At 37.5% G+C, this 23,366-nt stretch overlaps 1 protein-coding gene across 1 annotated transcript; it reads left to right on the top strand.

Annotated features, from left to right (window-relative positions):
- Positions 1 to 2,336: 2,336 nt before the first annotated feature.
- LOC131354939 (CASP8 and FADD-like apoptosis regulator) lies at positions 2,337 to 22,974 on the top strand. The gene is made up of 10 exons (XM_058393071.1): positions 2,337 to 2,423; positions 7,132 to 7,422; positions 7,606 to 7,711; positions 8,637 to 8,772; positions 12,550 to 12,617; positions 12,751 to 12,874; positions 13,346 to 13,389; positions 14,964 to 15,045; positions 15,135 to 15,636; positions 18,083 to 22,974. Exons 2-10 carry the CDS (start codon positions 7,136 to 7,138, stop codon positions 18,210 to 18,212), a joined length of 1,479 nt encoding a protein of 492 aa, XP_058249054.1. The 5' UTR covers positions 2,337 to 2,423; positions 7,132 to 7,135; the 3' UTR covers positions 18,213 to 22,974.
- The last annotated feature ends 392 nt before the right edge of the window (positions 22,975 to 23,366 follow it).

Consider the following 23,366-nt stretch of genomic DNA (forward strand, 5'->3'; position numbering starts at 1 on the left):
TAGGGTGAAAATACTATAAGACATATAAAATAATAATAATAAAAAAAAACCATAGAAACAATTACAAAAATCGGTGTTCATGTATATACACTGATCAGCCAGAACATTATAACTACTGACAGGTGAAGTGAATAAGACTGATGATCTCCTCATCATGGCACCTGTTAGTGGGTGGGATATATTAGGCAGCAAGTCAACATTTTGTCCTCAAAGTTGATGTGTTAGAAGCAGGAAAAATGGACAAGTATAAGGATTTGAGCGAGTTTGACCAAATTTTGGTCCAAATTGTGATGGCTAGACCACTGGATCAGAGCATCTCCAAAACTGCAGTTCTTGTGGGGTGTTCCCGGTCTGCAGTGGTCAGTATCTATCAAAAGTGGTGCAAGGAAGGAACAGTGGTGAACCGGCGACAGGGTCATGGGCGGTCAAGGCTCATTGATGCACATGGGGAGCCGTGTGTGATCCGATCCAACAGACGAGCTACTGTTGCTGAAATTGCTGAAGAAGTTAATGCTGGTTCTGATAGAAAGGTGTCAGAATACACAGTGCATCACAGTTTGTTGTGTATGAGTCTGCATAGCCACAGACCAGTCAAGGGTGCCCATGCTGACCCCTGTGCACGTGACCATGGACCAGTGGAAGAAGCTGGCTTGGGCTTAAGGAATCTTACAGGATCTGCTGCTAAAATCTTGGTACCGGATACCACAGCACACCTTCAGTCCATGCCTCGATGGGTCAGGACTGTTTTAGCGGCAAAAAAAGGAGGGGGTGTTTACAAGGTGGTCATAATGTTATGCTTGATCGGTGTATGTCTAAATGCTATCCAAATAAAACCGAATCACCGAAATGATTGAACTGAAGACTCTCCAGTGGTCGACAGCTACTGATTGGGGAATTTTTTTTATTGCTGTTTTTGTTGACATGGAGACGAATGAATGACTGTAAATATCAACACCGCTTTTTCTTTGCCTTGCTTTCTTGTCAATAACAGGTATTTCCCCGTGTTTCCCACTGGCTCAAAACAAAACAAAACTTAGTAATCATGAACATCCTGCATAATTACACGGATCCAGGGTTCTGTTTCTTTTGTTTCTGGTGTTTATTTTATTTAGGATAAAGGTAAAAGTTAGATTAACCGCGGTGAAGTTAGTTTGATATTCGGACATTAGACAGACATTCGGCATTTTAGGGACCGTCGACAAATTTCTGTACGAATGAAATGTGGTATTAACTGGCTACATGCCCCAGTTATTCTAATTTCTTCTTAAATAAACATATGCCATGCATCATTGCATACAGCTTTTGTTATTTAGTATTAATTATGCATCATGTGAAGTAACTGGTAATTTTTATTTTTAAATAAAAAAAATCACTATACCTTCTAGACCATGTGACCCAAAACTAGTACTAAAATGATCTACTTGGACACCTCCACAAGGCACACCTCTTTGTATCCCAAAAAAATGTCTTCTTTTATTTTTTAAAATAAAAAAATATAAATAAAAATCAGTGAAGACATATTTTGGGATAACAAGAGGTGTACCTTGTATGGATTATTTTGGTACTAGTTCTGGGTCACAGGGTCACATGACCTAGAAGCTATTATAGAAATAGTGGTGGTGGTGTTGTTGTTTTTTTTTAAAATAAAAATAAAAAATAAAAGAAGACATTTTTTTGGGATACAAAGAGGTGTACCCTGTGGAGGTGTCTAAATAGATTATTTTGGTACTAGTTTTGGATCACAGGGTCACTTGACCTAAAAGCTACTGAAGGAGGAGTTTTGTTTTTTTTTTTTTTTTATTAAAAAAGAAACTAATAATAACAAATTAATTCACATGATACATAATTAACATCGGTTAATTAATGATCTATTAATTCAATTCTTATTTATAAATAAACAAAATCTGTTTGTAATGCCGCATGCCATATATACATTTAAGAAGAAATTACAATAACTGGGGCACGTAGTCAGTTAAGTAACAAGTACGACATTTCAGTCGTACCGAAATTTGTCGACGGTCCCTAAACTAGCCCTTCTGAATGTCTGTCTAATATCTGAATATCAAACTAAGATTACTTAGTAAATGCTTAGAAGGAAAAAGAGAGTGTTGTGTTGAAGTGAGTCATTTTTGGAAAATTATTCATTCACATAATTAATAGCTAATTACTAAAGCTGATGCTTGGCTTGTTGCTGATGCTGATCTATTAATATGTATTTTAACAAAGTAATGATTGGAAGAATGGAAAGGAAAGAACAGAGACGTAATATTATTCCCCTAGAGAGAGAGAGAGAGAGAGAGAGAGAGAGAGAGGGAGAGTGAGAGAGAGAGTGAGACGGGGGGGGCGGGGGCGGAGCTTCTTTACCTCACAACTTCTTTCTCTTTCCGTACATGGTTTCCATTTCACTCGCAAAGCGCCTAAAGGTAAGACATATGCATCTATGGGTTAAATAAGATTATTAAAAATGATCGTTAACAATAATAATAATAATAATAATGTTGCATGGTAATAAGCATTTATTTCCTTGAAAGCTTGCTGGTAGAGGCTTGTTTATGTTTCCTGCGTGTGGCGCAGGCTTCAGAATGTCGCATTTATTATATAAATAATAATAATAATAAATAAATAAAAGGAAAGCAATTACAGACTAGCTTTTAATCAGGTCTGAAATGCTTAAAAAGGCGTAAATACATGCTTGTCTGTAGAAAAACTCGATTTGTAGCACGTTTACTTTAAATATTCCTGAAACTTCCTCAACAAGCCACACAGAAGGACAAGGACAACAAAAGGGCTTCGTTTTTAAAGTGATGATTGAATGATGTGTTTGTCTTGTTAGTTGTACTGTATCGTCCCATACGCCCTCAAATGGAATTACGGGTGCTTTTTTTTTAATTATTATTATTATTTTCTATTCAGTTATACGTGATTTCTATACCGCTTTTAACAATGGCACTAATCGCAAAGCAGCTTTAAATTGATCCACAAGCCCAGAGTTAGAGATTACGGGTGACATGATGCATAGAGAGAAATGCTTAGCCCACTCATCTGTTCACTCTTCATCACTGAAGTGCTTTGTTCCGGTCAGTATGGAGCTAGAGCGTGACCACTAACTGTGAGGAAACTGGAAAACCCGAAGTGAACCCGTGTAAATGTTGTGAAGCAACAACCCGAGTTCAGGATTAGACCGGGGACTTGTGATGTCATAATGCGTCCTGCTGCATCATTCTGTACAGCACACATGCAATATGATGTTGGCGTGCCGCTTTGCAGCTATAACAGCTTCAAGTCGTCTGGGAAGGCTTTCCACAAGGTTTAGGAGTGTGTTTATGGGAATAAAGAAGAAGACGAGAAGGTCTGGCTCACAGTCTCTGCTGTAATTCATCCCAAAGGTGTTCTGTCGGGTTGAGGTCAGGACTCTTTGAAGTTCCCCGCTCATCCCTGTTTTTATAGACCTTGCTTTGTGCACTGGTGCGCAACAAACAAAGTTGGGAGCATGAAATTGTCCAAAATGTCTTGGTATGAAGCTGAAGCATTAAGAGTTCCTTTCACTGGAACTAAGGGGCCGAGCCCAACCGCTGACAAGCAACACCCCAATTCAAAGATTTGGAGGGGTGTCCCAAAACTTTTGGCAATGTTTGTGTGTGCCTGTTTTCATCAATACGAATGCATCTGTTTGCAGATGCCGGGAAGTTCTGTTTGTATATGTACCTTAAACATTGCAGTCTGCTGCAAATGTGCAAATATTTGCAAGAAAACCTCAGCGCAAGTGCCGTGCATCTGTCATCGTGTTTACTTCACTGCGCTATGCATGTGTGCAAAATAGTCAGATTCAAGTGTTCGCACTATTAATTCGTTCCCATTCACCAAACGATTTTAGATCTCTTCCACCTCTTTCAATCCGATCGAAAAATCACTCGGTTCGAGCTAAAGAAGCCAGATTTTAAGCCTTTTAATTGGAAAACCGGACATTGAAATTCATATGTGAGCTCCTCTGATAAATCCATACATATATTAACATGCAGAGTAAAGTGAAACCAGGGTGGCTTTCAGCTTCTCTATTTGACTCGACACTGCCTTTTGATATATGATTATTGGTATCATAAATGGTGTCTTTACTGGCGGCTCTGGGGTATTACCAACAATCAGACTTGGACCAGATGCAGATCAGTTTTACGGTTGTATTTATGTCTACAGAATTCTTAATGTTATTTTGTAAACATTACAAAAAATTACCCTTGATGTGGATTATTCAGTACTATACAGTACAGTATATCGTGATGTGAAACTTGTACTGTAGGCATGTCTTCGGGTATCATGATATCATGTTTTCGATGTATTGCATACACAGTGCTTAAACACAGAAGACGGCTTTACATGCTTTTCATGTTTCACATAATTTCAGAGGACTGTCGGTATCTGTGATCGGTATCAGGTTTTTGCAGATGCTCAGCTTTCATATCAGTATCTTATGAAAAATGTAATCAGAGCGTGACTTATCCATCCATCCATCTTCTAGACGCTTGTCATACGCAGGATCTTGAAGTCTAGAGCCTATGTGTTGTAGTGTTTGATTCTGAGACACATTAACCCTTTAATCATGACTGAATTCTCCAGAAGGACCATTGACAGGTTTATAGTAATGTTGCTATAGATATATTTCCTAAATTTCAATTGTTTCTATAGTAACGACTTGTTGGCAAAGTGTTCGGATTAAAGTGTGTAGAATTGTGCAGATGAAGAGTTCTGTGCAGAAATGTTTTTGTTAGAGGAGTGTCCAGTGTCTGGGCTTCAGAACAATCAGAGCTAAATCTTTAACTACTCCCATTACGCCTGACTGTAACATGCCAATCAGCATTTTTGTCTCATTACATTAAAGGGAGGAGATGAAAGGGTGGACGGGATTTTACTTATAATTTGTGTAGTTAAAAATTTTGACTCCCGCCCACTGTGTGTTTTTTCAGGGGGTTTCTACAGGGGCTCTCAGGTGTCTGACCACAGTCTAACGATATGACAAGTAGGAGTGGCTATATTGTATGTAATTATGATCTGTGATGGGCTGGAACCTCGCCCACAGTGTCTCCAGTCTTGTTCGCCGTGTCTGGGATAGACTCCAGGTTCCCAGGGAGCCTGTATAGGATAAGCGCTACAGAAAATTGATAGATGGATGGATAGAAATGGATAACGAGTACAGTGTGATGCAATTATGGACCAGTTGTTGTGGTGTAATTTTTGCTGTGAACTATTCGAGGTCTAAATCGTTCAGTACAAGTCAGTACAACATTTCCATTCATAACCAGGTGAAGTAAAAATCCTTCAAAATAAGACTTTAGTAAAAAGGTACAAGGCGTAGAAAGACGTCTAGGAAGATTAGCGTATTAAGTGCAGTAGTAGTCGTACTAGTTTAGCATATTTATTGTTGTTTATCTTGCTCTTCCGAGTAGTCTTCTGAAAAAAAGACACACTAAACTTTTCATATGTGTGTGTGGTGCTGTTGTAATCTTTCCAGAGGGGATTTCTGGGATGCGTGGGTTTGATATCTCAACCTGCCCCTAGGCTGGGTTTTTTTTTTCTTCTTTTTTCATTTAGCTTATTGAAAAAGATATGCTGACAAACTAGACAAACTATGCTTTTCCTGAACTAGAGGGGAAATGGTGGTATTTTGCAGGAATGGGTGGATGTTTTGGTTACTTCTCTGTTTCCGCACATCACAGCAATGGCTGTGATTTTTCCAGTGAATTTGACTTGAAGCAGGTAGTAGTGCATTAAAGTCACACTAGGTCATTTAGCTGCTCTACTGAATTAAAGTTGAGAAGGTAAATCTGTTGAAATTGACGTTAAGCTCTGAGTGACAGCTTAAACCTTATACTTTTCATAAGTTGTCTCTAAATTCCAAAATTGTCCCTGTTTGGGTGAAAACAAGGCATTTTGTCTTTAGCCCAACATTTTTAAAAAAAATTTATTCTGACTACTGGATACTGAAATCTTTGCATTTATTAACAAGTAGATCGTAAATAAGTGTTTTATTAAAGGAAAGTGCACTTGATTAGGGAATCGGTTCCTGTCCGAATATAAATTGTTGTAGATCTAATTATAAACTATATTATACTACATCAGATTTATTGTATTTTTTTAAAAATATAATATCCAAGTTAGAGAGATCAGGGTCAGCTTTATCCAATTACATCCTATTTTTTTCCCCAGTAAAATAATGACACAATAATTTCTCAGTTCACTTTTACCTATTTCTTATGTAGATTTTTAAAATCTAGATAGATAGATGGATGGATGGATGGATGGATGGATGGATGGATGGATGGATGGATAGATAGATAGATAGATGGGCGGGTGGATAGATAGATAGATAGATAGATAGATAGATAGATAGATAGATAGATAGATAGATAGATGGGCGGGTGGATGGATGGATGGATAGATAGATAGATAGATAGATAGATAGATAGATAGATAGATAGATAGATAGATAGATAGATAGATAGATAGATAGATTAAGACATACAAATAGTGTACAATTTAGTTACTGTTTAAAGGATGTCTCATCTGACTCTGTAAATCCCTTTACATCACCCAGCAGCCTAAGCACTCAAAAATTCTGAAGCAAAACCAAAACCAACCCCCCCCTCCCACATCTGTAGCTTTTAATATGAAGCATTTCAGTGGAAAACAAAACCCTTCAAATACTGTAGGTGGATTTTTTTTTATTATTATTTTTGGCATGATCTGTCATTAATGTTTAAGGATTTTGACTTTTGACTTTCAGTCATGTCAGCTGGTAATCCGGACTTTTGTAAGCAAGGAATTTTATGTAACTAAACTTTCACAAATTGTAGCTAAAAGCTGATTAACACACTACTGATTATGAAGTACTGACCACACAAGCTAACATGAACAAAGCTAGTTTCAATTCTGACTTCCTCAGCTGATCCTCAGATTTCCAACTTCAAAGTTTTTCTGAAACTTCTTCTTTCTTGTTACACTGGAGTTGGAGAACGGAAACCTGAACAGCTTGCGTTCCTACACTGGATTTGGAGCAAAGTGAATATTGGACAAGTGTACCGATTTCTCTTAGTGTGATCCAGTGGACAGACTGTAGATTTGCTTTACTCTGTATTTCAGAAGGATGTCAACGCAGCACTTACACACCATCAACCGCATAGTGGAGGAGCTCAGTCCAGAGGAGTGTAAACGTTTGCGATACCTGTGCCGAGAGCATTACAGTGAGCGATGCGCCACCAACATCAAGGAAATGCTGCGGTCATGCATGGACCAAATGCATACAGCTCAGCCCTTTCTGATAGAGCTGATGCTCAGGATGAGGCGGTATGATTTACTCTCTGAGGTGCTGGGCATCAGTAAGAGCGAGGCGGAGCAGCGTTTGAAAAACGGGCATGCTCTCTCAGATTACAGGTATACAGATCTTTAATTCTCTACACATTTGAAATGAGAAATGTGCTAAAATTAATCTGTTCACAGAGAATAGAATCTCACAGCTCAAATAATGTGTTTAACAACAAATAATTGATGCAAACGAGACAATGCTCCAACAATGTTCAAGCAGGTTTATCAGACACTTTCTTGTCCATCTTTAAGGGTACTAATGGCTGATTTGAGCGAGGACGTCGGATCGGAAGATTTGCAGTCGTTAGTTTTCCTGCTCAGAGGAATCCTGCCCAAAGAGAAAGTGCAAAAGTTAGAGGTAAAGAATAAATAGAAGTTGAACTCTATCTGTGTCAGACCTCAAAGTAAGTCTGCGCTGGGGGAAGTTTATTGCTTCTCAGGAAGTCTGATGACATACAAAATCTAAAAAACAATAAAAAAAGAAGTACCGGCTTTATGATATAACCTTGTTTGGAAATATTTCTAAAATTCCACCGAAGGCCATGTTCTTGTTTAATGTCAATCTGACCTGATTTTCTTATTGGCAAATGCTTTTAGGTTTTAGAACTGGCTTAAAGCAGAACTAATGGGGAAAAAAACCAGTAAAAACACAATCTTTAAAACACTTTAATTGTGGTAGCTGAGTAAGTCCTGATTGATTGATTGATTGATTGATTGATTGATTGATTGATTGATTGATTGACATCTCCTGGAGTGATGTAACTTGTTGGGAGACAAGATCATGTGATTCTTCTAGTAGTGGATTTTCACAAGTCTCTTTTAAAGGATGATCTGCTTAGGCATTCTGGTTGCCATGTCAACTTGTTTTAAACAAGTTTTTTGAACAATGGTCACTTCTTTAACTTGACCAGATTGGGTACATGAAATTTGAGCTCTATGAAGGGCTTCAGTTAAATACCTTACAAAAATGTATACTATTGAATAGAATAATGTAGTGTATTGTAGTGAAGAGTAGTATAGAGTAGATAGAGTACAGAAACTTTATTAATCCCCAAGTGGAAATTTGGTGAGCAACAGAAAGGATTAGGACTTAGATTTGCAATGAATCTGTTTGTGTAAATTATTTAAAGGCATGAGGTACCGCTTGATAATTTGTCTCAAGGACATATTGTACAATAGTATTTAGTATAAAGTACATAAGAGCACAGTATACTATTACCATTTAAGATGCCGCTCTTGTGACAATACTAATGACGACTTTGATAACATGACCTTCTCTGTAGTGCTTCCTGGATGTGGTTGTGGAACTAGAGAAGTTAGATCAGATCTCCAGCACCAGGATGGACGTAATGGAAAAATACCTGAAAGCTATCCGCCGTGTCGATCTGGCCAAGAGGCTCAGCCAGTACCAAAGCAAAGGTGGGACATTCCAAAGTATTACTTCATGGCATCAGTGTCAACCGTTTCCCACACAGTCTGTAAATAAATTCATTACATGAGGGGAAAAAACTAACACCTGTACTGAACTGAGCATACTCACTTCCCCTTTTTTGTTCTGTTCCTCATTCCAGTTTTCGTACAAAAATGCATGACAGAAGTTTCTGTGGAAACATTTTTGCATACCTCACAGATACTAGTTGTACATGTTGGTCATTCCAAGTGACGCTATAAGAATTTCACTCTTACTTTTACTGTCCGGTTGCTGCTATTACTGTGTATTTTGCATAATTGTATGGTTGATAAAATAACAATAGTAATACATGGTGTCTTATAATGTGATTGATTAGTGGTGTGTGGTATTGTATAGTGTGTGGAAGAGTAGAGTGGTGTTGCGTAGAGTAAAGTAGAATAGTATAGTATACAATAGTGTTGAGTAAAGAAAAGTAGTATGGAGTAAAGTAGAACATAAAGTAGAATAGTATAGAGTATTGTAAAGTACAGTAGAATAATCTAGAGTAGAATAGTATAGAGTATTGTAAAGTACAGTAGATTGGTGTAGAGTAGAACAGTAGAGTATTGTAAAGTACAGTAGTGTAGTATAGAGTAGAATAGTATAGAGTATTGTAAAGTACAGTAGAATAATCTAGAGTAGAATAGTATAGAGTATTGTAAAGTACAGTAGATTGGTGTAGAGTAGAATAGTAGAGTATTGTAAAGTACAGTAGTGTAGTATAGAGTAGAATAGTATAGAGTATTGTAAAGTACAGTAAATTGGTCTAGAGTAGAATAGTAGAGTATTATTAAGTACAGTAGCGTAGCCTAGAGTAGAATAATATAGAATAGTGTAGAGTACTATGGAGTAAAGTAGAATATAATGTAGATCACAGTATAGTATAGAGTATTGTAGAGTACAGTAGAATAGTATAGCGTATTGTAGAGTATAGTAGGGTATTCAACAGTAATGCAGAGCAGTGAAGTATAGAGTAGTGTAAAGTATAGTAGTATAAAGTAGTATAGTATAGAATAGTGTAGAGCATACTAAAGTAATGTAGAGTAATATAGTATAGAGTATTGTAGAGTACAGTAGAGTAGTAAAGAGTAAGGTCGTATAGTATAGAGTATTGTTGAGTACAGTAGAGTAGTATAGTGCAAAGTAGAATAGTATAGTATAGAGTATTGTAGAGTACAGTAGGGTATTCTACAGTAATGTAAAGTAGTATAGAGTATTGTAGCCTACAGTAGAGTAGTCTAGAGTAAAGTAGTATAGTATAGAGTATTGTTGAGTACAGTAGAGTAGTCTAGAATAAAGTAGTATATTATAGAGTACTGTAGAGTACAGTAGAGTAGTACAGAGTAAAGTAGTAAAGTATAGAGTTTTGGAGAGTACTGTAGAGTAGTACAGAGTAAAGTAGTAAAGTACAGAGTATTGTAGCATACAGTAGAGTAGCATAGAGTAAAGTAGTATAGAATATTGTAGCATACAGTAGAGTAGTAAAGAGTAAAGTGGAATAGTATAGAGTATAGTAGAGTAGTATAGAGTAGAATAGTATAGTATATAGTATTGTTGAGTACAGTAGAGTAGTACAGAGTAAAGTAGTATAGTATAGAGTATTGTAGAGTAAAGTGGAATAGTATAGAGTGTTGTAGAGTACAGCAGAGTAGTCTAGAGTAGAATAGTATAGTATAGAGTAGTGTAAAGTATAGTAGTGTAAAGCAGTATAGAATAGTATAGCATACAGTAGAGTAGTATAGAGTAAAATAGTATAGTATAGAGTAGTGTAGAGTAGTATAGTATAGAGTATTGTAGAGTTGAATAGTATAGTATGGAGTATGTTAGAGTAAAATAGAGTAGTGTATAGTAGTATAAAGTTGTATAGAATAGTGTAGAGTACAGTAGAGTAGTATAGTGTAGTGTAGAGTAGAGTTAATAGTATTGTTGATCATTTACTAAGATATAGTGTCTAGTAATGTGATAGGTTAGTGGTCTGTAGTGTTAGAAAAACAGCATAGCAAGTATACACCCATTAGCCACTTTAATAGAAACACCCATAAAATCTTCACCTTAAGTTCATCTACATCACATCAGGGGTGTCCAATCTTATCCGCAAAGGGCCGGTGTGGGTGCAGGTTTTCATTCTAACTGGGCAGAAGCCACACCTGAGTCTACTGAAAGCCAAGATCAGCTGATTAGCCAGTTGGAATCGGGTGTAGCTTCTGCTTGGTTGGAATGAAAACCTGCACCCACACCGGCCCTTTCTGGATAAGATTGGACACTTCTGATCTACATGGTAACTGTTCAGTTTGGGTTATCCCATGCCCTGTATCCTGTTATTACAGCCCCGTTCACCTCAAGGTCTGACACACTGCACTAACTGAAATGCTCTTCCGCTCATCACGATTGTACGTGTAAGTTTGAGTGATTATCTGAGTTGCCTTTCAGCCCAAACCTGTCTGCCATTCTCCTTTAATGTCTTTCATGAGCAAGACGTTTCCGCCCGCAGAAATGCCACTCACTGGATGTTTGTAGGTTTTTTTTTTCGATCCGTATCATTTCATAGCAGTTTCTGGAAAATTGTCATCGGCGAACAATCCAGAGTCAGAGTCACGTCAGATCGGGATTCCTCCCGCTCTAACGTTTCACCTGCCGTCAGATGAATAGCGTTCTCAGACTCTTCTCACACATATTAACACTCCAACTCTTATGTTGAAGTTTGAACCCTTATGTATATATTTACTCAACAGCTTCTTGGCAGTTAGTTTAGTTTCAGTTTGAGTAGGCCATCAGGACTAAGTTCATGTTCTTTTTTTCTTCTTCAGGAATGCACAAGTACACACCTACTTCCTTTGCTTCTTGGAAATGGCAAAATATTTCAAGGCATTCATGGTTTTTTATTTGTTTAAGACAAATAATCGTGTTTTTCTATTTATATATCTGTCAGAGTGAATGAATGGATTTTAGGGAAAATAAACAAGACTTTATAATAGGGTGTAATCAGGTAGCATTCATCCACAGCAATCAGATAAGTGATGAAAAGAAGTCATATTACATTTCACTGCACAATCCTAGCAGACTCCACTTTATGTGTAATGAATTCCAAAATAATGAATCAGATCGCTTTGAGCAGGAATTTGAATACACTTCCATATCCATATACGGTCAACCTGATTCATTTGGCTATCTTCCTACCATTTCCCCCATCTTATGGGATAATCAGTAAGCAATAGAAAAACATAAAAAGCAAGCTTCACTATGTTTAGGTCAGCAACTTACTGTAAACATTCAGTCACACATATGAAAATATTCCCAATTCTTGATAATAACCAACACTGCACACGAAGCACAATTTCATTTCATTACATTTTCTAGTTTCTACTTTTATTTAGTTTAAGATTTAGATTTACTTCCATGTTGGGAGATTTTTCTGGCATTAGACTGCTAATTGGAGACAGAGTACAGATTCATTCAGGCTAAATCTGGAAGGGATTTAAAGGGTTTCATTCACTAGTTTTGCTTCTCTTTGATGCAATGGAAAAAATGGGTTATTTCTCCATTAGTCTCTGCTCACATCCTCTTGCATCACAGAGTCTATTCATAACTTTACGTTCCCTGTCTGTTCCATGCGAATTATTTAGAAAGGAACTGAAAGTAGCAGCTGATTAGTAGCTGATGCACTTCCTCAGCGGCAAGCTGATTTATTATCATCCATCGAGCTAATATTCATGTTTGTAAAAAAGAAATTGTTATTGTTATTGCAGCCGGAACACAAAGCCCTGCTGCAGTAAAGCCAAGAGACGAGCGTCAGCCTCAGCGTAGAGCTGCATCGGTGAGTAAAACATTTCCCCCAATCTTATATTACCCCCCAGAACCTTTATATGATTTTATTATCGACTGTATCTTAGTATTATGCTGAAATATTATAAACCTAAATCTAATTATTAAACCTTTTTTCCCCCTAGACTCAGAACTGCAAACCAACATACAACATCTCAGCACCCTTTCCACCTTCTGTTGCTCAACCTCACACTTCAGCTGCAGTTCCCATCACACCTTGCAACGTCATGATGCACACCACACCCTGCAGTGAGTTTAGTCAAGAATCATCACGTTTTATGCATCAAAAATGCCGCAGTCAAATTTCAATGATTTTGAATGGTTGGATTCTTATAAATAATTTATTAAATGCATCTTAATTGCAGTAATAATTTGTTAAAATAAAAAAATAGCTCAATTTAAACTTCTATGCAGTATTGTGTATAAAATATTATATATATATATATATATATATATATATATATAATATATAATATATTTGAATATATTTTTTAGAAAGCATACACAATACTTTATTATATAAAGTACTTCATGCATTTTATACATTTATTATATTTATCCTTTATTAATATATTTTTTAAATAACACATTTCTCATGTTTAAAATAGAATTTTTAAAAAAGGATTAAAAAAACATATTAGCTAAATACATCAACTAATAAATGATTTTGTACTTTGGAAAATTCTTTCAGATTGAATATTTGATCATTTTGTTTTCCAGCTAACGCTACACCATCGCGTGTCCCACCATGGAGACCCACAGAGGTAATAAAGACTTGATATTGTAGCTTTATTTATTTATTTATTAAATTATATAAATTACCTAAATACTCTAAAAAAAAAAAAAAGGAAATATGTAACCAAGGAATATGTATAAATGAATAGAGAAAAGGATTCAGATATTTACATTTATTAATTTATTTATTTAGCAGACGCTTTTATCTGAAGTAACTTACAAATGAGAAAATACGAGCAATATACACTATATTGCCAAAAGTTTTGGGACACCACTCCAAATCATTGAATTCAGGTGTTGTTTTTCAGGGGTTGGGCTCGGCTTCTTAGTTCCAGTGAAAGGAACTCTTAATGCTTCAGCTTCATACCAAGACATTTTGGACAATTTCATGCTCCCAACTTTGTGGGAACAGTTAGCAAGGTCCATAAAAACAGGGATGAGTGAGTTGGGGAAGTTGGGCGCATGAAATTGTCCAAAATGTCTTGGTATGCTGAAGCATTAAGATTTCCTTTCACTGGAACCAAGGGGCCAAGCAAAAACAGCACCTGAATTCAATGATTTGGAGGGGTGTCCCAAAACTTTTGGCAATTTAGTGTATCCAGTAGAGGACAATACAAGCTTCTTTATGAGATTTTTAACTGAGTGCTCCGTACTGAGTAGAGGTATAAGAGCTAGTGTATAGTTAGTTGGTTGGGTATTTTCGTGAGTGGGGACAAGTGACGGATTTGTTTATTAATTGTTCCTGGAAGAAGAGGTTAGTGATATGATGTTCATGAACAATCTGTTTATTTTAAATGAATCCTTAATATGACTCGGGAACGACGAGTGGTCTCAGAGAGCGATTCGTTCATTTTGTATTGACCGCACATGCGCAACATCCTATAGGTTCTTTACAGGAAACACGATTAGTTCATCTCCCGAGTCATCTGTTCATCGCGTGACAGCCTCAAAGTCTGTGGCGGAAACAGAAATGATTAGTTCATCTCCCGAGTCATTCGTTCGTTCATCACGTGACCACTTCCTGGGTCGGTATCTAACAGTCAGTAATACTAATGTAATGTTGTATAATATTTAGGAATTATCATAAAATTTTCAAAAGACACGGGCAATGAACATTTATGAACAACAATGAACACAAGTAGGTGTGTCGAGGTAATTGGCTATTAACACGTAACACTGTAATTATATTCAGCTGAAATGAACAAAATGGCTCGAAAAAAAGATTAGTTCATTTTGCTGAACGAGGTTCAAAGATCCGAGTCAGTAAAATGATCCGCACTTCCCATCACTAGAAGAGGTCAGTCTTTAGCCATTTTTGAAGATGGATCTCGAAGTGCCAGCTGTCTGGATTGAGGGACAGTCAGGTGGAATGTTCTGAAAAGTGACCTCATGCCTCGCTGAGTAGGAACTACTAAGAATCTTAGCACAGGTTTTAGGAAGGAACTTAACCATTAAAAGAGAGTGTTGGGGTGGGGGTGTTGTTCCAGTCAAGGTGAGCTGAATCTGATGCAGTTTGCTAAACTGGTTGCCAATCTATAGCTATGTATAAGTACAGCAGCTTAGAGACACATTTGTCTCACTCCACCCTTCTATGTTTGCTCAGATGTGGCAGGAGGATGTGTACCGGATACAGAGCAATCCTCGCGGAATATGTCTGATCATAGACTGTGTTGGCACCGAAGGAGGTGAGGAATCATGATTTTTGTAAAATCATCATATACATATTCCCGGATTATAAGCAGCTGCTGAAGCTTCCTAAATTCTCTCTCTACAGCCCATCTTGAGCAGTTATTTTCCAAACTTCACTTCCGTGTGATCCATCACAAGCTACTAGACAACAGAGAAATCCACTCCTGTCTGGAACACATCTCCAAACAGTCCGAGCATTCCAGCATGGACGCCTTCATCTGCTGCATCATCAGCCGTTCCCGCTCGTCCCAGCTGCTTGGCACCGACTCGTACAGCCAGGGTCTAAGCCTGAACACCATCCGGCAATGCTTCATGCCTGACTCCTGCCGGGGCCTGACAGGAAAACCCAAACTCTTCTTTATCCAAAGCTATGAAACCTCCGAATCATCAGACTACACAGGTTACGAGGACGGAGAGCTGGAGACGGACAGCCCTTTTCAGCATCGCTTCAGGGGGGAGGACGTGCCGGAGGACGCAGACATCTTCTGGAGTCACTGCTGGACCAATGAGACACAGCTTGAGGACAACAATCATCACTCGGTTTATTTACAGTCCCTGCATGAGGCCTTAGTCGACGGACAGAAGAGGTAAGCGTGTGACTTCTCTTTAAAAATGCATTTTAAAAGTTGAACTAAGATTTAGTCTTCTAATTTTAACAAGGCTTTAAAGTGAATGCATGTGAATGAGTGGTAGTGTTATTTGTAAAGGAATATATATATACCTTAAGCTGAGAAAATCACAATACCATGATTTTACTTCATGTTTTGTTGTTTCTGATATTATGAGCTCTCATTTGACGGGCATGTTCTTGTGTTCGTTATTTGCGAAGATACCAATTTTTTTTCCCCTTTTCTTTCTTTTTTGGAATTTTATCCTGGCCAATTTCTCGGAAACACATGAAGCCAGACAATGAAATCTTTTCATTCATGCTATTCACACTCTCTCACCTCATCCATATACATGATCTCAGCCAGTTAACCAGTAGAAGAGAGAGTACAGTATATCCGTCCTCCATCTCCTGCCCAGAGCAAGGCCTAGTTTATACTCTTGGACTCCCTGAATTGTCAGGATTCACACTCATGGTCTCTGGACTCGTTCATTTTGCCCTAATTGGGAACCAAGATTTCTAATCAAAATTCTGGCAGCAGATTTGTCCGATTTTCACAATCAAACCCAAAGTAAAAATCTGGTCAGAAGTTGTTAATATATTACTGCATTGCAGATACAGAAGTAAGGACCGATATGCAAGTGCATACTCAGTGTTGTTTATTAGGTATTGGATTTGTAGTCAGTACACCAGGCAGGGTGTAAATATTGAGGGAGAAAAAATTACAGTCAAATGTAGAAACCTAAAAACAGAACGAAACCCTGAGCCATAAAACATGGCTGGGGAAAATGTTAGGGAAATCCCAGGTTTCAACAGATAGAATATGAAATTAAATAAAATGAAACTCCATGACAACAGGAAATTCTTTTCAGTAGCTGAGGTTATAGTGGAGGGATATATTAAGACAGATTGTGTACAGATACAGTAGTGTATGAAGGCTCAACAGAAGGGAGGATATGAACCGTGTAAATACATCCGTAACGGGTGACTGAAAGCACAAATAGCAGAGTAATGAAAGTCTGTATGAGGAGATTACTGTTTCATGTGTTTGTTAATTGAAATAAAAAACAGTGGATCAAGAGTTTTTAACAGAATGCTTATAAAAATGTTTAATTTCTTTCTGTAACAATATGGATGGATTCAAATCATCAAGCAAAAATGAAAGGTTCTTTGGTGGGATATTTGACTCTTACTTAATAAGGACAAAACTAACAGAACAGCCTGTACACCACCCTTCCTCTTACCAGAGAACGTCCCTCACCCAGTACAGATTCACTACCTGTCCACTAACTTCCTGTTTATAGGACAGTTAAACCACACACACCCACAGCGTCGCAAAGTATCATCAGTTCCACTGCATACCAAGTCTTTGGTATCTAGTTATTACCTCTTTGTGTTTTTCGCTTCCAGTTACTGGTCTGGATTTGTCTGCCACGCTGACCGCCTTTTTCGACCTCTGCCTGTTTCATTGTACTTTGCTTCTCATTTGCTTTCTAGATTGTTTTCCAGTGTTCATAAACTCCGCACTCCCCTTTCTCAGAGTGGGATTGTTACAAGTCACTCTGGACTGGAAATAATCGAAATAATCGACCGCAGTGCAGCGCAGTTACTCACCTAAAATTGATTATTGTCTAGCTGCAGTGCATCCTGTAGTGTTTAATTCCTTTTAACGCCACAGCGATTTGCTAAGCGTTAAACACTGAACATCTTCAAATGTTTTTTAACATTAACAAGAGAGTTCCTGGTATCATTTAGTTTACAGCAGCCTGTAACCAGTTGCACCCACTAACCAGCCTCTTGCAAATGTTAATTAGACAAAAAAATCTCTTGTGTTACTAACAAGCAGAAAAAAAAAATAACCCCAAAGAACAGATAACACACTTATCAAGTGCTGACACTGATGTCTGATCTCTATAAATGATAAAGAAACATCTTCCTTTTTTAACAGAAACCTTCGCCATGTCAGCTATTATATGTTTTTTTTCGTAGTGAAATCGCAGCACATTTTTATACGACTGGGTTTAGATTATAAACGCAAAAACCACGCCTCTATATATGAAGCAGGGATTTTTCTTGCAGCAGTTTCTATGAAATACAGTCGTCTCCAACTGTTATAGGTTATTGATCAAGAAACATTAACGTTACATCCTGCCTCCACCTCTGCACTGTGTGTGTGTGTGTGTGTGTGTGTGTGGAGTTTTTGGGGTTTCCTCCCCAGTCCAGAGACATGTGTCATAGGCTGATTATTAGCATCTCTAAATTTTCTTAGTGTGTGAATGGGTGTAGTTGTGCCTCATAATGGTTCAGCATGGGTTGTTCCCCAAGTCCTCTGGGATAGATGGATTGATGGTTGGATGGAATAATAATAGTAGAACAGTATAACTGAAACAGTATTCCAAACTGATATTACGTCTGTTCTGTTGCAGGAGGATTCATCTGGTGGACCTTCACATGGCAGTGAATAAAGCGGTGTACACTCATAACCACAGCCAACCAGGGTCAGCGTATCACATCAACCTCCGACACACGCTGCGCAAGAACGTCTATCTCACCTGAGTCTCATATTCATATATGAGCATGTGGATTTTTTGTTTAAATGATCCAAACACACACTGAATCGTGTTCAGTTCAGTTTAAGTTAATTGTATCAATTACGGTCCAAGCTACTGGAGTGGTTGACTTACATCAAGAAAATCTTTTAAATATCTTTTATGTCCACATGAGGGCGTTGTCGGCATTACATTTAGTTTTAAAACTTCCAAGGGAGTTACGTCAAACCTTATCTGCTAAGGGCCGACGTGAGTGCAGGCTTTCATTCCGCCCGAGCAGAAGTCGCACCAGAGTCTACTGAAGGTCAAGATCAGCTGATTAAACACATGGAACACATGGCACCCACACCGGTCTCTTCACAGATAAGCTTTGACACCCTAGTAATTTTTTAGTACTGATCATTTCAACAAAACAATTGTAGCAGACTTTTTTTTGCTTTTAGTTTTATATCTCTAAAAAAGTGTTTTTTTGTTTGTTTGTTTTTTTTAACATGTAATTTATTTATTTATTATTTGTATGCTTGTTTGAATATTTTATAGTAATAATATATACAGTATATTATTATTAGTGTATAGTATATTATTTCTATATAATAGTTTAAAATCCATTCCGGATAACAGCTTACAGGAGATCCACATACATACACAAACACACACATACAGCGATCAGCCAAAACATTATGAGCACTGACAGGTGAAGTGAATAAGACTGATGATCTCCTCATCATGGCACCTGTTAGTGGGTGGGATATATTAGACAGCAAGTGATCATCCTCAAAGTTGATGTGTTAGAAGCAGGAAAAATGGACAAGTGTAAGGATTTGAGCGAGTTTGACCAAGGGCCAAATTGTGATGGATAGACCACTGGATCAGATATATATATATATATATAAAAAATAAGAGACTACTGCAAAATAATTAGTTTCTTATGTTTTTTTCTTCCAGGTTCATGGTGAGATGAACAGTTTTGTTTCATTTTTTGTGAACTGCTGACAATATTTCTCCTAAATTCCAATTATAACTATTGTTATTTAGAGTGTATATTTAAAGGAAATGACAACAAATCAAAATAACCCAAGATCATGCAGTATTTGCAGAGCTTTAATAACTCAAATAAGACAAAATGTAAATAATTTGTAAACAAATTGTGTTAATGCTTTGGCTAAATAACATTAAGAAATCAGTATTTGGTGGAATAACCCTGATCTGCATGCGTTTTGGCTCCATGATCTCCACCAGTCTTTCACATTGCTGTTGGGGAACTTTATACCCCTCTTTTTGTAAAAAAGCAAACAACTCAGCTTTGCTTGATGGTTTGTGACCATCCATCTTCCTCTTGATGACATTCCAGAGGTTTTCAATAGGGTTCACATCTGGAGATTGGGCAGTGGTCTCTCATTTTTTTTCCAGAGTTGTGTGTATATATACACACACATACACTGATCAGCCATAACATTATGAGCGGTGAGAGGTGAAGTGAATAAGACTGATGATCTCCTCATCATGGCACCTGTTAGTAGGTGGGATATATTAGGCAGCAAGTGAATATTTTGTCCTCAAAGTTGATGTGTTAGAAGCAGGAAAAATGGGCAAGTGTAAGGATTTGAGCGACCAAATTGTGATGGCTAGACCACTGGATCAGAGCATCACCAAAATATATGTGTGTGTATGTATGTATATATGTGATATGTGTGTGTATATATAAATATATAGCTGTGCTTAAAAAAATTAATTGTATTACATTTATTTATATATTTATATATTATTTACAATTTTATTTTTTGTAGGACTCCAGTTCATATGTAAGGCATAACAGAATGGCATACGAAACATGACAATAAAAATAATCCCTGTTCAAAAGTTTGCATACCTTTAGTTCTTAATATGGTGTATTGCCCCCTTTAGCATCAATGATGGCATGCAGTCTTTTGTAATAATTGTGCATGAGCTCCTTAATTCTCTCAGGTGATATAGCTGACCACTCTTCTTGGCAAACTGCGTCCAGTTCCTGTACATTTTTTGGTTGTCTTGCACAAACTACACGCTTGAGATCTCCCCAAAGTGGCTGAATGATATTGAGGTCTGTGATGGTCACTCCAGAACCTGCATCTTTTTCTTTTTTTTTTTGTTTTGCTGTAGCCAATGGAGGGTCAACTTGGCCTTGTGCTTTGGATCATTGTCATGTTGGAACATCCGAGAGCGTCCCATGCGCAGCTTTCGTGCCGTAGAATGCAGATTGTCTGCCACTGATTGTCTGTACTGAAAGCGGGCCTTTTTGCGGCATGGGTGCAGTAACGGCTTCTCCTGGCAACTCGACCGTGCAGGTCATTTGTGTTGAAGTACCTCCTTATTGTGCTCTTTGAAACACCACCACCACTTTTTCCAGAGCAGCCTGTATTTCTCTCGAAGTTGTTTGTGGGTCTTTCTTTGCGTCCTGAACTATTCTTCTGGCAGTAGTGGGTGAAATCTTTCTTGGTCTACCGGACCGCAGCTTAGTATCAACAGAAACTCTTATTTTCCCACCCCTTTATCAGACGTTAAACAGTACTGACTGGCATTTTCAAGCGTTGGGATATCTTTTTAGATCCTTTTCCTGCTTTAGAAAATTCAACTACCTTATTACGCAGATCAATTGGCAGTCTTTTTATCTTCCCCATGGTGCAGTATCCAGCCAAGTCAGTGCATCACGTTGTCAGGAACAGCTGGACAGTTCCATGCCAGGCCCGGAGAGGGCGCTGGCAGGTGAACCTTGGAAGCCTGCTTCTTTCTTAGTGTGAATTTTGTGCCACGCCTTTCCCATTCTTCTCCATCACCTGTTCCCCATCTAACCTATAAATAGGGATCCTTGAGTACCTGTCTTCGTTGGTCATTGTTTATTGTTCAGTGTTTTATGTACTATATTCTGGTTAAAGTCATGTCTTAGTTTATGTTGAAGGTTTTGTTTGTTTCAGTTTAGTTAGTGCCGTGTAAGTCTACGTGATCAGGTTAGTCTTCCCCATCTCTGTCTGTCTACGAGAATAAAGCAGTGCTTTTTGAATCCCACGACTGGGTCTGTCTCCATGTCGTGCCGGCGCACGTACCACCACGGAGGTCCGGGTTTGAGTCCTGCACAGGGCGGGGGCGCCCGGGTGTGACACACCTCATTAAGACAATTTACGCACAGACAATAATTCCAATTACAATGAGTCACAGGTGTGGAACCTTCCCTTTAATAGCCATTTAAACCTCTGTGTGTTAACCTGTGTGTTTATATGTATGTGGCCCAAACATTCAAGGAGATGGAAACTTTTGATCAGGGTTGTTTGGGTGATTTCACTTATCATTAGGTTTTAAAACAAACAACTACTAACTTCACATGACCAATAGGATCCTTAAATAAGAAAAAAATCTTTTGCATTATCAGTCATATTTTCAATATAAATGGCAATGTTTAACAATTTCTTTCAGGGTATGCAAACCTTTGAGTACAACTGTATATATGTATATATCTGTGGTGTGTGTGTGTGAGAGCACATTTCAGATCCATACACAATTTCTGTACAGTTACAATTTCCAGAAAAAGAAAACAACGCATACCAACATTTCATATAATTTACAGTAGACTAATTTCTAATTCTTTAGGGTTTCTACTATATGAATATTAGTCATACTGTAATTCTCACCCAAATTATTAATCCTTATGTATACAGAAATACAGCTTTGTATACTCAATAAAATACAATGCAAATTACATTATATTTAATGCATTCAGTGGCTTTGTTGCAGAGAAATGTTTCTGAAGTGTCCTCTCATCTTAACGTGAAGTTCGGTGCATGTTTCAAGCTTCAGGTTTATTGTCATGTGCATTAAGAGTTCTTTAAACATCTACATACACCGATCAGCCATAACATTATGACCAGTGACAGGTGAAGTGAATAAGACTGATGATCTCCTCATCATGGCACCTGTTAGTGGGTGGGATATATTAGACAGAAAGTTGATGTGTTAGAAGCAGGAAAAATGGACAAGTGTAAGGATTTGAGCGAGTTTGACGAAGGGGTAAATTGTGATGGCTAGACCACTGGATCAGAGCATCTCCAAAACTGCAGCTCTTGGGGAGGTGTTCCCGGTCTGTAGTGGTCAGTCTCTATCAAAAGTGTCCTTTAAGTTCTGTAACTTACTAGACTTAAAGGATCTGCTGCTAACATCTTGGTGCCAGATACCACAGCACACCTTTAGGGATGTAGTGGAGTCCATGCCTCGATGGGTCAGGGCTGTTTTGGCAGCAAAAGGAGGGGGACCAACACAATATTAGGCAGGTGATATAATATTACGCCTGATCAGTGTACAGAGCAATTCTAGTGCTAAAGAAAATGATGTAAACAATGTGTGCTGTCATAAAGTGGCATAGTGGGAGACATATTGTGGCATGCTATAAGTTATTAACATATTATAGAAGGTAATACAGTGATATGATAAAGTCCAGTGCATGGTGCATACAGTGGGTTGTGCCTGTGGTGGTGTTATTGGTTATTGATTACAGATTATGATGTTGCAAAAAAAAAAAAACATATACAGAAAATAATTTAATTTAAACTTCAGATCTATCTAGGCAAACTGGATATTATCTAGCCATAAAAGGCATTCTGATCTGATATCATTTGTAATACTGACTCCTTCTGGTATGATGATGGTATATCAGGACAGGGCTAATTCTGACCTATTATACTGTCTGTGTCTTAAAGATTTATTTGGAAGTTTTATATAAACCACACACTTCTTCAGAATTGTTCTTTGATAAATAGTTTTAGAAACTCAGAAACTGTAGATAGATAGATAGATAGATAGATAGATAGATAGATAGATAGATAGATAGATAGATAGATAGATAGATAGATAGATAGATAGATTTACACACATATTACACACACACACACTAAAAAGCATATAGGCACATTTATTTGTGATTTATTTGTGATTTCTAAGCATTTCAACTCTGTAATGCTATAAAGCTTCATGTAGTATTTCCTCCAAATAAATATTAATTTCTCATTAAGTTCTTATTTCATTAACTTTTCTTTCTTTCTTTCTTTCTTTCTTTCTCCTTATTTTTGCCTTTTTATCTCTTTCTTTCTTTCTTTCTCTTTTTTCTTTTTTTTGCCTTTGATCTATCTCTTTCTTT

Source organism: Hemibagrus wyckioides, linkage group LG06 (assembly GCF_019097595.1).
Source record: "Hemibagrus wyckioides isolate EC202008001 linkage group LG06, SWU_Hwy_1.0, whole genome shotgun sequence".
Lineage (NCBI taxonomy): Eukaryota > Metazoa > Chordata > Actinopteri > Siluriformes > Bagridae > Hemibagrus > Hemibagrus wyckioides.

Excerpts from the sequence above, each read along its gene's own strand:
- LOC131354939 (XM_058393071.1), top strand. The coding sequence starts at position 7,136 with ATGTCAACGCAGCACTTACACACCATCAACCGCATAGTGGAGGAGCTC. Across the intron at positions 12,875-13,345 it reads GATGCACACCACACCCTGCA|CTAACGCTACACCATCGCGT; the intron begins GTGAGTTTAGTC and ends TTTGTTTTCCAG. Across the intron at positions 15,637-18,082 it reads TTAGTCGACGGACAGAAGAG|GAGGATTCATCTGGTGGACC; the intron begins GTAAGCGTGTGA and ends GTTCTGTTGCAG.